We start from the raw sequence: 14,715 nt of genomic DNA, 5'->3' as shown, positions 1-14,715 counted from the left end.
GCTCTGAAGACAAAGTTCTATTAAGTTCTATTAAGAAACAGTGGACAAAGAAGTCTTTTATTGAATCTGTATGTTAAATTTCTTTGCAATCTTTTATTTTTTCTACCATGTAAACCCATTGTTTTATTGGGCTGTGAAGTGGCTTTATCTTATTCATTAGTATAGCTGTGTTTTTCTGTATGTGTGTACCTGAGTAAGATCTTGATTTTGAGTCTGTATTAAAACATTTTACTATGTCTCAAAATATATTAGCTCATTATTTGCATCAGATGCACATTATTTTCTTACTCCAGGTAAGAATTAGCCTTGTTTATATTTGATACATAAATGATGTTGTCTCATCAGTTAAGAAAAGCACCATGCTAAAAATAATTTTATTTGGTAATTGTAAATTAATTCAGGAGCAGGAGGAACTTCTGTAAATTCTGTGATTTAGTTTAGGAAAAACGTTGAGAATAAGTGGTACAGGATATAGTGTACAATGGCTATGACTGTAATGGTTGGAATGAACAGCCTTACCATCTGTCTTTTAAGTTTGAAATTCTGTTTCTTCACTGAATCATGGGCTGCTGGAGGTTTTTTCCTAGTAGGTGTGTTTTTCTTGGTGTATATGGTGACAGTATTCTTTAACTTCTCTGTTTCTGGAATGTGGTAACTTTTAATTTGACAAAGATTTCCAAGATTTTTTGTAGTAGTGATGAGATTTTAATAGGGAAGCTCGGAACCATTTCTCTTTGTCGTGGATTGTCTTAGGTCATTTTTTTGGCCATTTGTAACCACATAATATCTTTCTGGAATAGTAGAAATTAATTGCTTCATATAAATTTTCAAGGTACTTTATCTAAAAATAGCTACTGGAAATAAGGACCTCTAAGACAGTCCACAGACTATTTTGTACGGTAATTTGAAAAGCTTTGATATAGAGAAACCAGTCATTTACAGCCTGTTCATGCTGGGTTTATATGTCTTTTATGGATATGGTTAGATGATTTTGTCCAAGACTTATTCCTGCTCTATGGGAAAGTGTATCTGTGGTCTCTTATCTCAAACATAGATTGAATCTGAATTTTTTATCTATTTTTGATGATAGTTGGAGAGGCATCAAAGTGAAAGACACTCAAAATTGCTGTACCTTTTATTAGTGCCTCAGGTTGCTTGGTTGCTTGATTTTTTCCTCCTTGTAAACAAGTTTGTGTTTGCTGTGGAAATGTTTTGGTAGGATTGTTTAGCCCAGACGGAATGGGATTATTTGCAAGATGAGGGAGGCTGTTCCAGAGGAGGCAATTTATCTGTGTTTTTCTTAATAGGCTTTGTGAAATTCAGCTGTGCTGGGGTCCTGTTTTGGTCTGATGGACACGACTCTAATTAAAAGGCAGAGGCTATAGGTTAACTGCAGGATGTGAGAATCTTAAGGGACCTTCATGTATGTGTCCTGAGTGAAGCTGTTTAATGTCTTCTGTGTTGCAGATTGCAATCAAGTGTCTCCAGTATGTCCTAAGGGTCCATGTTCCTGGTTTAGATTTCTAGTTATATAGTGGGGTTTTTTTCATCGAGCTAGTGTCCTTGCACTGAGAGGTTTGGTTCAGTCTGTAATCCTTGCATTTGCACCTTAGGAGCCTACCAAAAGACTCCTCTTCAAAGAAGGATCTATCTTCTGTAAGTGGTCATTAGAAGGATACAGGTGCCTTTTAAGTATTGAAGAGGCTGGTCAAAGCCAGGCTTGGAGATTGGCACAAAACCACCTTCCTTGACCATAGAGGGAGCCTATATGCTGTGCATAAATGGAACATCTAACTTCCAGAGATCTGTAGCTTGTGAGAACAACTTTGCTGTGTAGAGTCTTATTTTAAGCAGAAGGACTTGAAATAAGACTGATATTTGTATGTGGATCAGCTAGCATAGCTAAGTATTCCTGCCTGACCTGGACTGTACTTTAGTTAGTTGATGATGTATTGTACTTGTTCAGTAAATGTGAAATTGAAAGGGATTTGTGTTCTCTCTAGCTATGCAGCTGCTGCACTGTTGGCTGAACACTTTTCAGTGTATTTCCTGGTCAATCACAATATATGAAATATCCAACAGTATCAGGGCCTTGGCGCTTGCAAGCAAACTTGGGCTTTAAAGGTGCAGATGCCTTGGGGGAAGTGCTGGTGTTTTGCAAAGCATTTCTTCATGGCACTGCCTGTGATCTTTCTGTTCTTCTAGAACAGCGTCATAGCTTTATCAAGTCTCAGCTACTGCATTGTATCCTGCAGGAAGTCATAGTGCCTTAATATGGTATCCTGGGGTGTTCATCACACCTATTTGCGATGTCCTAAGCAGCTTTTAAGAGCTGGGATGCTGGCAGTAGGAGAAAATGCGTGCAGGTCTTGATGTACTGGAAAGCCTCCCTGAAGTTTAAGGGAATTCTCTGCTAAGCATTGTGAGACTAGAGCCAAACTCTAAAGTATTCCATCTTAAGTGACAAAGATGGGTTTTAATCTGTTTTATAAAAACAGTCCGGCAACATAATACAATTTCAGAACAATGACAGTGTCAGTTGTATAGTTGTGTGGTTGGACATATTGCTATAAGTAAAATGTATTTTTAAAAAATGCTGTATTGGTACTGGTGAGCACTTTTTAGAAAATTAGGTGTAATTGGTTGCTTATAAACATATTTGCTGGCAACAAATATGGGGAGCCATAAAACAAAACAAAGACACCTATGTAAGAGCACTTGGGAGAGGAGGAAAAAAACTGGTGAAACAGTAGAGTACAGCTCTGTTTCTGTAAATATTTACTGAGATCTCTTATAATTACGGAAGGAAGTGCATCTTGCTCTGGAGCTAGTGATGTTGCATGTAATTCACACTAATTTTTTGGGTCTTTTTAAAGAAGTCCCTTAGAAGCTTTGAGAAAAGTGCTGTGAAAGCGCACTGTGCTCTGGCAGCATAGTATTTTTCATATCTTAACAGCTTGGGGTCTTTTTGTTTGCTCGTTTGTTTTTCTTGAGGAAGGTAACATTTTGTACTGCAGTGTCATGGCTGAAAAAACAACGAAATAAGTGCTGTTTTCTAAACTGAGATTGACTGCATGTCTCAGATATTCTTGTTCTTGAGGATGGGTAAAACTCGGTGCTTTGCATTTACCTTTACCTTTCTTAAAAAAGCATAGTCTTAGCGTCTGCCTTGTCTTGCAGAGCAAATCATTCTGGGCTTGCTTCACTTTCTCTGCAGTAAACTGGGGAGGATTCAAGGTGCATCCAGTGGACCTGGCAACAATCGCATTCATTCATTCAGTATAATCAGTGTTTCTTGCTTGAAAAAGAAGTAAGAAAGAGGAGATAGTTACATTCTTTCTGCTATCAGAAATTGTTTTATGACCAGCTTTCAGTTTTGAAACTGGTGTTCTCAGAAGATAAATTTTAACCACCTAAATTACTTCTCTAAACAGTTCACTAAGCTTTTTGCCTTTGCTTTCCAACTGAGTATCAGTTAGCCTCTGGGAGTGATATATAGATGGTATTTATCATGCCCATGTGACAAAAATACATCTCTTCCTTTCATATCTTAATAGACTACCAACTTCTGTATGTAATAAAATCAATATCAGCTTCAGAAAGGAATGCTAATTCATCTCTAGATTAAAATCAGAGTAAGAAGTTACAGATGGCCCTGTTTGCTTTGAAAATGCAACATAAAATATTTTAAATTTTTTTCTAGCATTTCTCAGCAAAGTATTTGATGCAAGGGAGGATAGAATAAAATTTTTCAGTACTAAATCTACAAGTATCGTTCTTTGAGACATCATTTTGGTTTGAATTCTGGGACGTTTGACTTTATTGAAGGAGTCATGGGAAATGTCTGCTGGGGGATTGTGTTAGAGTGGCTGTTTTCGAAGAGACTTAGTGGGCTTCTGTAGAGTGATAAGTATTAAGGTGAAGTTGTTGAAATCAACAGAGATGGGGCACCTTGCTAAATTTGTGAATCTGGCTTTTGGAAAGTATCCACTGTGCCAAGGGCTGCTGTGTGTTGCTAGTCTACAGTACCAAGGAAATTAAGAAGAGCTTCCCTCATGGTCTTTAACAAGCTGGCTTGTCCTTACAGTTAAATCATTAGAAAGTAAATGAGTACTTTGGGTAGTATCTCCATTTGCATGTCTTGGATTTTGTATGCAGCTGCTTTTGTCCCACTGTCAGAGAGAGGAAAGTGGATTGACGCTTCAGTGCAGCGCTTTTGTGCTGTATTGCTCACTTCACTAAATGGCTTCAGGGAGGATGAGAGTGGTGATGCATTTTCATCATAGAACATGATGAAACTTCCTGACTGGGTTCATCTTTTCCCCACTTCTGTTACTGACAGATTCACATTTACAAAGGTGAGGCCACGAAAGATTTTCTAGAAAGCGTTGATAAAATTGGAAAATAATCCTTTAAAATCTTCTACTTCTGGATGCTCAAGAGTTTTAAGTGAGAATTTGGCAACAAGAGAAAGCTGTAGGGAAAAGGCTGCCCTCCTGTGCATGCCAGGTTGTTCCTCTTACCCCTTCCCTGCTTTCTTTTTATCTCACTTCTCTCCCTATGTATCTCTTTTGCAAGAAGATGGATTTCTCTGGACTTGTCTCCTAACCTGAAAGTCCAAAAGCTGCAGCAGCCAGTTAACATTTAGTGTGTGACCATCCAGTGTGTTTAGGTGGCAGGTGAGATGCCTAAGTGAATGTGTGTCATGCCAGGGCTGTCTGTCTGCTTGGTAAGATGTCTGAAGGTCAGTTTGCAAAACAGGAGGGTGGTTGACTATGAAAGTTGAGGAGAGCCTTGTGTTCTAAAACATGCTGCTCTCTGGAAGATAAATATCTTCCTCTAGGATGCTCTTATAAGTGCGAAGCCTCTTTTGATACTAGGTGCCTAAGCCCATTTGGCAGTGACGGAGGCAGGGATTAGTCTTTGAAACAGAGTACCTGGATGAAGTGTTTCTGTTCCCCTCTCCGCAATATTTATGAAGCAAGAGCACCTACCTGGGACTGACAAGTGTCCAGTACCTTTCTTGCTGAAAAAAGATCTCAGTTGTCTTTTCCCCTCACCAGTTTATAGCGTGTCTTAACCATATATTCTTTGGTAGAGTGCTCTTGTTCTTTCTTACTGCAGCTGTTTTCACGGAATGATTAGATATCCACTGTAATGGAAAGGGATACTGAACATGACTTCCCACAACTTACATGAGTCCTTATCCCTGTTCCTATGAATATTTAAATTTTTAATGTGAATATTTCTTCAATTTAACCAGTTGAAAAGATTGCTTTTTCTCCCAAGTGAGAGAGGGAAAAAGCATATTTTTAAGCTCTTTGAGAACATTCTAATATTGTGTTTTCAGGCATGTGTTTTCAGCCTAGTGGCTCAGGAACAGCTCTTGAACTTTGGTATTGTCCATTGATACCCAGAATGGCAGTCAAGCTCTCACTTGTGGATCTGAACCAGAAGCCTGAATGTACTTTGTTTGGTTTTTTTTTTTTTTTTTTCCCACCTCACTGTTACCTGCTGGAAATAGGACGACTAACTTTGATGACATTTCAGTTGGCAGTTGTGTGAGAATATCAAGTTCTGCTTCACAAGAGCTCTTCTTCCTTGTCAAAACTTGTTGACCTTGTTAGTGACTACTGATATAAATTAGAAGAGGTGCAAATGCCTTTGACATCCCAGCTGAGCAAACTTCCCAGCAATTGTAAAGGTGTGTAAAAGGATATCATCTCTGTTCCTAAAATGAATACCAAGTTTATACCTCACAGAGTTTGAGATCTTTCAGAACTTATTTAGCAGAGCACAGTATGACACAGGGCAGAAGAATTGTTGCTTAGAAGTTGCTGGTTTTAGCCCTTGACTCTAAGGAATAGGAATGGCTGGCTCCTCATAGGATGAGTAGGTCAGAAAAGCAGAGGTACCCACAGAGTTTGGTAGAATTTAGCTGAGTATAGCCTGGTATGTGCTTTTGGGGCAGGCATGCTAATTCAGTTGTTGTTGTGTCTCCAGAGATGGGGTTGTTAGGTAGTTCAGTGTGTTAGTCACCGATCCCTTCCACCCTCACCCTTCATCACTTGGAAGGTGAAAATGTTGTTTTGCAAAAATTCTGTCTCTTAAGAAACTTCAGCCTCACTTTGTGTGCAAAGTGGTATTGCTGGAGTTCCCACATTGCTGGCAGACTGCAAGTAGGAAAAGATGTTCTCTCTCCTTGGTGTAGTGAACAGAGCTGTAAAATCGAGCCAGCAGCCACATTGAGGCCATGTTTGTGGTGTTGGGTCTTGAATCTACACTGGTATGGGGGGAACAGAGTGATGGTTGTAAGGTGGGAAGCAATTTCACATGTATGATAATGGTCATCAACCAAGAACATGACTTCTTGTTCCATGATGGTTAAGTGCTGTGTGTGTGTACTGTAGAGTGGATCTTTGGCTGGCTGGCTGCCACAGACAAATCTCTCCAGTTGCAAATTTTCTAAGTATCTTCCACATCTGCTTCTGCATATTTGTTTCTGTCTGTCTTACAAACTCCCAGTGGAAGGGCAAAAGAACTAAACATTTTTATTTACTAGCATTTTGTTTGTATGGAGAAAGCTGCTTGATTTTTGTTTCATTTCATGTAATGCTTTTGAGTGGTTGTACACCCAGCTTGCAAGGGAGAGGATAATTGAACATGTTTCAGACAGTTCTATATTGGGGGGTTTCTGTCTAATTTATTTTATTCCTAATCATGGGATTAAATCATGTCTATACAAACTTTTTTAATAGTACAGAGTGGCTGTAGCTCTGAAATTAAGAGATATAATAGCAGCTGTATTAAATTAATCCTGGGAAAAACGAGCATGTCTAGTTTCTTAATTTTAAATTAGAAGTGCCTGTATTTATTATAATTGATATGGAAAATGTATTTCTGGACCAGCACTATAAGTTCATTATAATTACATTTGTAAGTTTAATCCTTTATTTTCCACATAATTACATTTTAATATTTAGTTATTAGTACTACAAAATCTATAAGAACCTTGACAAAATTATATGAAATACAAATTATATCAAATTCTGAAGTCAGCTAAGCATAGCACACATTCTCATCTATACTTCTGCTATACACTCAACTGCTTAAACTCTGATGGCAGACTGTAGGTAAAATAAGCATTAGTCATGTAAATATATGGCATCAAATACAAATCATTTTGTTTTTTAGTACCTTTGGTTAAAAGTTGATGGTCATTACAAGTTTTGGGGAATTTGCCCATGATGTCAGATGAACATTTTAACCTCTTGACAGTATGCTTGGGCATACAAACCTAAAAGGTGTTTACATGGAACATCTTTTTCCAGATAATCTAGCAGTTTGTTTCCCACTTTAAAAGTTAATCTTTCTCCATGGTTATATTAATGAAGTTCGAGGTGATACCATTTCTAACCATTTGACACAAGAGTTAAAAGTACTGTGAAGCTCATTTTAATATAGATTACTGTGGATGCAAAATCCCTACTTTACTACTTTAAAGAAATTTAGTGATTTTTTTATGATTTGCCAAGAAGAATCTATGTTGACCAGATGTTTGTTTTTTAAAATTCATAAAACAACAGAGACATATCTGAACAACATTAGGTACTGTTTCTTAGTGGAATAACATATCAAAAGAGCCTAGTGACTTGGTGCAGCATGTTTCCAATTATGATCAACCATGACTTGTTTAAAAAATAAAAATAACATGGCTTTTTCATTTCATGGTTTAACTTGTTTTTCTCATCAAATGTGGAAACATTTTACTTTGGATGGATATTCATGAGCTTTGTAAACTTTTAGAGTATAGTACTTAATGTTTTCCTGCAAAGTGTTGGTAAAGTGAATGTTTAAGCTCTGATTGAAACCTGTTCCTCTGACAGTGTCTGTGCTCAGCTTTTTTTGATAAGAGTAGTCCTCCTGAGTGGAGCTCAGGTTCCCTGGAAGTACTTGTGGAGAGCCGTAGCTCAGCACATGAGTTGTTCTGTTATCTTTAGCAGGGTTACCTATGATGTTAAGTACAGTATTCATTGCATTGCTTCATGAGAGTTGGAGCCAGGTCAGGATTTGGTTCCCCCTGTGCACTTCCCAGTAGTATCGTGGGTAGCAGTCAGGCTCCATCTGCATTTGGATGCTTGGCCAAGTTTGTGACCTTACGATGTGTGTGCATCCTGTGATCCCTCCAATAAGGAAGCCCTTGGAGACTGTGGTTCAGACCACCTCTGGTTGCTGTCAGTGCCCTGTCAGCAGGAGTTTATTACCATCAGGCCCTGTGCTGTTCCTTCCCACCCTCAGCCTCCCTCTCTGCTCCCCTTGCTTGCAGACACAGACTGCTGTAGGCATGGGGACGGTGCTGTCGAGGCTCAAGGCTCCAACCTGTGTGGGTACCTTTGACCCATCTTCTGCGGGGAGCTCAGCCAGCGCGTTGCCTGGTGCTGGAGAAAGCTGCAGGGCCGGGCGGGCAGTGTAACCTGCTGATGGAGGGTGCACTGGCCTTTTATAGGTGGCCAGCTGCCTTTCCCAGGGGCATACATCTCCTCTCAGGTGTCTGGCGTACCAAATCCTCGTGAGTGGGGTTCAGTTCCTTGGGTTGTGCTGTTTAATGGCCTGGCCTGATGCCCACAGACTCATGTGTTGTTAACCTCCAGGTTCAGTTGTATCAATAGGATTGCTCTTCCAGGAAAAGTTAGTTAGCAGAATCACAGCCTTAATCAATTTGGCAGACGGCATGTGGAGGAGAAACAAAGGGATAAAGCTACTGAGTGATTTGCATGGAGTCAGGGCAGAAGCCTGCAGCAGAGCTGGGGGTGCTGTGTCCAATGCCTGATGTACCTTGGCCGTCACACTGCCAGTGGAATAAATTTACTGATTATGAATAACCAGCAATGTGTTTTGCCATGAACCACATGAATAACTGTTTCTGCCTGCGTGCTTGTTAGCAGATGAGAATTATTTTTAGAAATTTAAAAAAAATTGTATTTGCTGCTTACTGACTTTGAAAATTAATTAGCAGAGTAGATCTTTAATTGACTAACCATTGTATACTCGTCACAGTATATTTAGCAAGTCTATGAATATTTGGTAGTTTCATAGCAGTTTGTGTGTGTGTTTATTCTCTGATTTATTCCCCAAGAAGCACTGGCAGAATCAGATGACTTAAGTAGTTTTGGAAATTCAGCAATGATAATGGATGTTTTTCTTAATAAAGCCCAAAACCAAGAGGAAACCTCAGTATTGAGACAATGCTGGACTTTGTATTTTGATTAGTGCGTGCTCATGAGGAATAAGCTAGCAAAGAATATATTTGTGTCCTGTAGGAATTTTGAGTTCCTGGGTAGAGACGGTGTATGCTGGTGTGACTTGCTGTGTGAGTGGAATGTTGACCTGAGGCTTGAAATAAATAAAAATACTAATCACTGAGGTAAAAATTAACATGATATTGATTTTTTTTGTTTGGTTAGTTTTTGTTTATACTTCAGCATGGAACTTGCAAATTTTTTTTCTTCCAAGTAGGCTTCCTCTGAAGCTGACATTGCTATTACATGGGTCAAGTGGTAACAATAGTTATTTTTCCTTTATTGATTCAAAGCTTATTCAAAACGTGATTCAAAGCTTGTTGAAGTAAGAGGAAATTGATTTATTATTGAAGACTATGTTTGGGGTGGTTTTTTGAGTTATAGGTCATCATTATAGACTCTTTGGATGATGTGTTTATTGTATCATAGGCTCTTAGGCTTGTGCTCACAGTCCTATCATCCACCTGCAAAACCAAGCAAGCTAAGTTTGGAAGTGCTTTGAAGCATCTGCCACTTTACCTCCTCCAGTTTAGTTCTGACTGTACAGTATCTGCTGTAGTGTAAGAACAGCATTGGATTTACTCGGTTGCTAATAATCTTCCCTCATGTCTGCCCTAGGCTGGCATACTTCTGGAAACATACTTGTTTGTGTCCTTTGCATTTTCCACCAGTTTCCCTATCTGAAGATGAGGATTTAAAGAAATTTTTTTGTAATACTTTATTTGACTTTCACTCTGAAGTGGCCACTTTGGGGAGCGTAAATTTAGTTGTTGCGTTGGTTTCCATTTGAAGGAGGAAAGCAATAACACAGAATTAACACGTACCTTTGAACACTCACTTGTTTGCCTACATGATGCATCTATGCTGCTTCCCTAAACAAAAATGGGAACAAAGTGGTTTGTGAAGTGTTTCTTCCTCAAATGAGGAATTTCTGCTCCCATCTGAGAGCTGTCTGTTCTGCCCCGTGTTCACCCATGCAGCCCTTTGGGATGGTATTGGCAGATTTGGAGCTCCCCCATGGACACATCATAAGCCAGTTAAAGGTCTGAATCTGAAATACCCCTCCAGAACAAACAGTGAAAACTTGTTTACTGAAGATTGACTGGACTGATTGGACTTAGATTCCGATCAGAAATGTGGCAGCGAATAAATGGCGGTGGGTGGGGGCAATGAGGTGCTTTCCTTTTGGTCTTGGCAAGCTATTAATTCATCTCAAGATGTGGCATGAAATAAAATCCCAAGTAATATCCTAAGTATTTGATCATGTAGTGGCTCCAGTTGACTCCAGCAGGACTAATGCTTTAGGTAAACCTTAGCTCTCAGAGATTCAAAGCAATTCAGCAAGTCCTACATATAAGCCAAGATACATCAGCCTTTGTTTCTGTGTAAACTTGTGGGAAAAGACTATGTATTTTTGCCAGAGGCTTACATGGATTTGAAGCTTGCACAGATGAGCACTGGACTTACTTTGACATCCATGTTTTGTATTTAATTTGTTTTGGTTTTATGGTCCTAAAGGAATTAAAAGATATAAGAATAGTGACTTCTTGTATACAGTCAAAACTATAGACTTTTCTAAGTAACAGTGTTTGTTCCCAAAATGTTCCAAATAACTTCAGTTTTTATAAAAACCTGTGTAATACATCATCTACTAAAGTTTTCATTTAACTTGTAAACTTGAGGACAACATACAACAAAGAAAATTGATATAACTATTAAATTTTGATTTTTAATGGCCACATTATCAAATCATTTTAATGTTGTGAGTTAATCAATATAATAATGTCCCTTTGTGGGGTAGGCACATACTATCCATTAATTCTTTGCAATGAAGAAACACTAAAGGAGTCAGCTGCATTCTTTAAAATAGAATGGGTCTCACTGTAATCAGTTTCTATTTTACTCCGTAATTCACGTTGACTGTTTAAAGCAGCTTTGTAGTCAGTAGTTGGGAGAAGTACCTACTAATTTTTTTACTTCTGGAATAATAGTTGTTTAGTAAATCAAATAACTAAATTAAAAGAAGGTTCTTTCTATACTTTGCTTATGTCTTTAGTAGACTCCTTCCCTAAAGACAAGGTAGTCTCAAACTTGTTTTTAATGTCTGGAAATGGAAAGCTTTTTGTAACATCCAGCTGACAAAAAAGGAAAGAGTTAAGCTTGTACCTATTTTCTCCAACCCCTTTTCCTTTCCACTGATGCAAAAAATTGTGATGGTCATGACTTGAGTTGGGGGGATTTTGTGTCAGGTTTTCTAACCCATTGTGTGTCCTGCAGTTTGTTGATGTGAAGAGCCGTAGCTGAAAGGTTCTGAAAAAAGGGAGTGGTGTTGGATTGGGATATACTCCCTTTATTGCCTTTGCAATACCTTATGGTGAATACAAATATGAAAGCAATTATTGCACAGCTGCTTTTTTTTCCCACGTGAAAACCCATTCTGAATAATCTCTCTATGGTATTTTTTGTGTTGTCTGTATCATATATATGAAAAAAAATTTGCAGCTTTTATTGACTTTCTTTCATTTTTCTTTTCAGAGTGAAGGAGTTAGTTTTCTCATCATGACCTCAAACAACAGAGTACAACATTCAAAGAAGCTGCTCGGCATATACCTTTTTGTTTATTTGGTTTTGGGTTTTTGTTTTTGGTAACTGAAGCTGCTTAACGTTTACTTTTTATTGTTGTTATTGTTGGTCCTAACAGTTGCTTAACTGTTGTGGGCTAAACTGTACAACAAATCTGGGAGGAAGGGAAAGCAACCTGCCTAACTCATTACTTGTCCATGGCATCTGTTATCATTTTGCTGCTGTTTTGACAGAAGTTGGAGATGCTCTTTAAACCATAGGAACTTTCTGCTGGCCTCTTTAATTAATGGCCAATGCCTTCATTTTCTTTTTCGTCAAAGACAAACTGTATTTATTCTCTGGCATATTAGGGGATTCTGTAACACCTGCTGAAGCAGCAAGATCTGGTATTTACTGGCATAATTTCAAGCCTACGACAGTACTACCTCAGTTCAAAGTAAAGCCGGATTTGCCGTGTCGGTGTATGACAGGAACTCCTGTATCTCTGTGCTGAGTCTCTCAAGAGCGGTCGCCAGCCTTACTGAACTTGCAACTTGTACAGCTGCTGCTGCTGCTGGGTTTTGAATCACTAGCTGCAGGGTTTACTTCTCAGACAAAGCCGAAGTAGGGCACTGAAAAGTCTAAAATGGGATGAAACTCTGTGAATCAGACTTGGACGGAGGATTCAGAGTAGTTAAAAAGTATAAAATGTGTAACTGAAGCAACATAAGTTAAAAACATCAATCTATATTAGGGGTATCTCTGTACCTTTGACACACTTGTTTAATCCTATGTAGGTGTTTATGTAGGTACTTCAGATTGCAAAAGCCTTTTCTTCTATTTACAAGCTCACTTTTGTCAGCTAACTGTTCTTAGCTGCATTTCTTGTAACCAAAAAAATCCACATAGGCATGCTAGGAATGCAGGGATGATAATTGGGTATCGGGCAGATTCAAGAGCTATGTTAACACAGTATTATCTTGCCATCTATAAAGTCCTGATATTTGCCTTTTACCAGGAAAGCACCATTGTAGCTGCAGGCACTATTACAGGGAAGAAGAACCATTGCAGTCACTTATCCTGAGTTCTTTTCAAGGCTAACTGTGCATCACATTTCCAGTGGCCTGAAAATCTGAGTGGTGTGGCAGCTACTGTCATGAAAGTCACATACAACTGTTGCACCAGACTAGCAGAATGTCATGCCACCTTGCTTCTCCTTTGATTGAAGTGTTTGTGTACATTTTAAGGGTACCCCGCCAGTGCCTGCTCTGATAGACATGTAAGTATTACTAAGTTATGAGTTACGTGAGACTTTTTTCTTTTCTTTCTTTTTTTAAATCATTGTGCTTGGTGGAACCTGTACTTCACTATTAACAATGCATCATCTTCTTTTGGGATTTTTTTTTCTGAGGAAGACAAGAGTCAATGTCTTAAAAATACAATGAATGGCAATGCAGTCTTCCTGCTTACATGCTGAATTTTTAGAACTGAGGATTGTATTACAAGACAAAGATGAATGTAAACTAATTCCTTCCCTACTTCATGGCACACTTTATTTTTCAGTGTAATTTTTGGATCTTAAATCACAGCAATGCATAGGCTAATACAATATTGGATCTAAAATCAATTTAAATATCTGATCTGAGTTTTTCTCTAATACTAATGCTATAAATGGTTCTAAGACATTCTGAAATGCTGCTTGTTCAAGTCTGGAACTAAAAACCCGCATACCTTTGACATTTTCTGTCTGACCCCCTCCTGCCCCCGCCAGCACTGAGTGTGGTACCTGCTGAATTCAATGTTTTGAACGTCTATTTTGAAGAATCCCTCTGTATCAATTAAGAAATCATGCCACTAAAACAAATGGCTAAACAGCATAGAGCTACTTAAAAAAAACCAAACCAAACTTGACAAAATAATCAATTATTCTCTATCCTGTATATTTCACAAAGGCATATGCAATACTTACATTCTTAATTTAGTTTACAGAATGGAACCAAAATGTATAAATGTTATGTTTGCTAAAACTTCACAATGTATATTGGGTCTTTGTACATTTTGCCTGACTTACCTTAAATTTAAAATATTTTTTGCTATATAACCTTAACAGTTATTAAGCAGTGTTTTCTTTTTGGGTACGTATTGTTTCTGGATATCAAGATGTTAAATATATTTCTTGCTATTGTGATATGACAAGAGACTTAACTTATCTTGCTGTGTCTTCCAATGTACACGCTGTATATAAGGATAAATGTGATGCTGCTGGAGACCAGAATAAATGGAACTAGAGTAGTGTATTGTATTTAGTCTGTATTGATTATGGATGCTCTCCTTAATAGCCATATGCAATAAAATACGTTATTTATGAAAGGAGTAAAGCATTTGCGTGCCTATTTTCTCTAGGGGTGAAGTGGATTTTTCTAGCTGTTTACATAAAATCAGTTTATTCTCTCTTTTGAATGGAAACATGCTTTCTGTGAACAAATGTTACTGCACTGCACGTACTTGCTTCCCTTTTAACTCCTCAAACATCGTGAAATAATTTTAAATCTTGTTTAAGGATAAAACTATTGGTTTTATAATGTGAAGTTTGTGTATTTGAGGAAATAAGTAGGAGCAGAAATCATCTTAATTTTGAATTCCAGTTTTAAAAGTGAGTGGAAGACTATGGGAGTCCTTCTGGCAGCCTATTTAGTGAGAACAGACTTGCCCTATAGAAGCTGTATAGTCTCTTGCACTGGTACAAGGTGAATGGGAACCTAATGCTATTTGTAGTTATGTCCTGCTGCTGGTTTGCATGCAGGGACCCTGGCCTGCAGTCAGAGACACCACAAGGTCGCTGTAGCCTCATTTG

The 14,715-nt window shown here is 38.3% G+C and overlaps 1 protein-coding gene across 1 annotated transcript in view; it reads left to right on the top strand.

Annotated features, from left to right (window-relative positions):
* Nucleotides 1–14,233, top strand: part of IRS2 (insulin receptor substrate 2) — a 28,645-nt gene extending 14,412 nt beyond the window's left edge. Inside the window, exon 2 of the mRNA XM_069003970.1 lies at nucleotides 11,835–14,233. Coding sequence (XP_068860071.1) covers nucleotides 11,835–11,839 — 5 coding nt within the window. The 3' untranslated portion in view covers nucleotides 11,840–14,233. The remainder of the gene's footprint in view (nucleotides 1–11,834) is intronic.
* The last annotated feature ends 482 nt before the right edge of the window (nucleotides 14,234–14,715 follow it).

Source organism: Aphelocoma coerulescens, chromosome 1 (genome assembly GCF_041296385.1).
Source record: "Aphelocoma coerulescens isolate FSJ_1873_10779 chromosome 1, UR_Acoe_1.0, whole genome shotgun sequence".
NCBI classification, from domain to species: Eukaryota; Metazoa; Chordata; class Aves; order Passeriformes; family Corvidae; genus Aphelocoma; species Aphelocoma coerulescens.
Note: the sequence above shows the minus strand (reverse complement) of the source record. Positions and strands in the feature narration are given on the sequence as shown.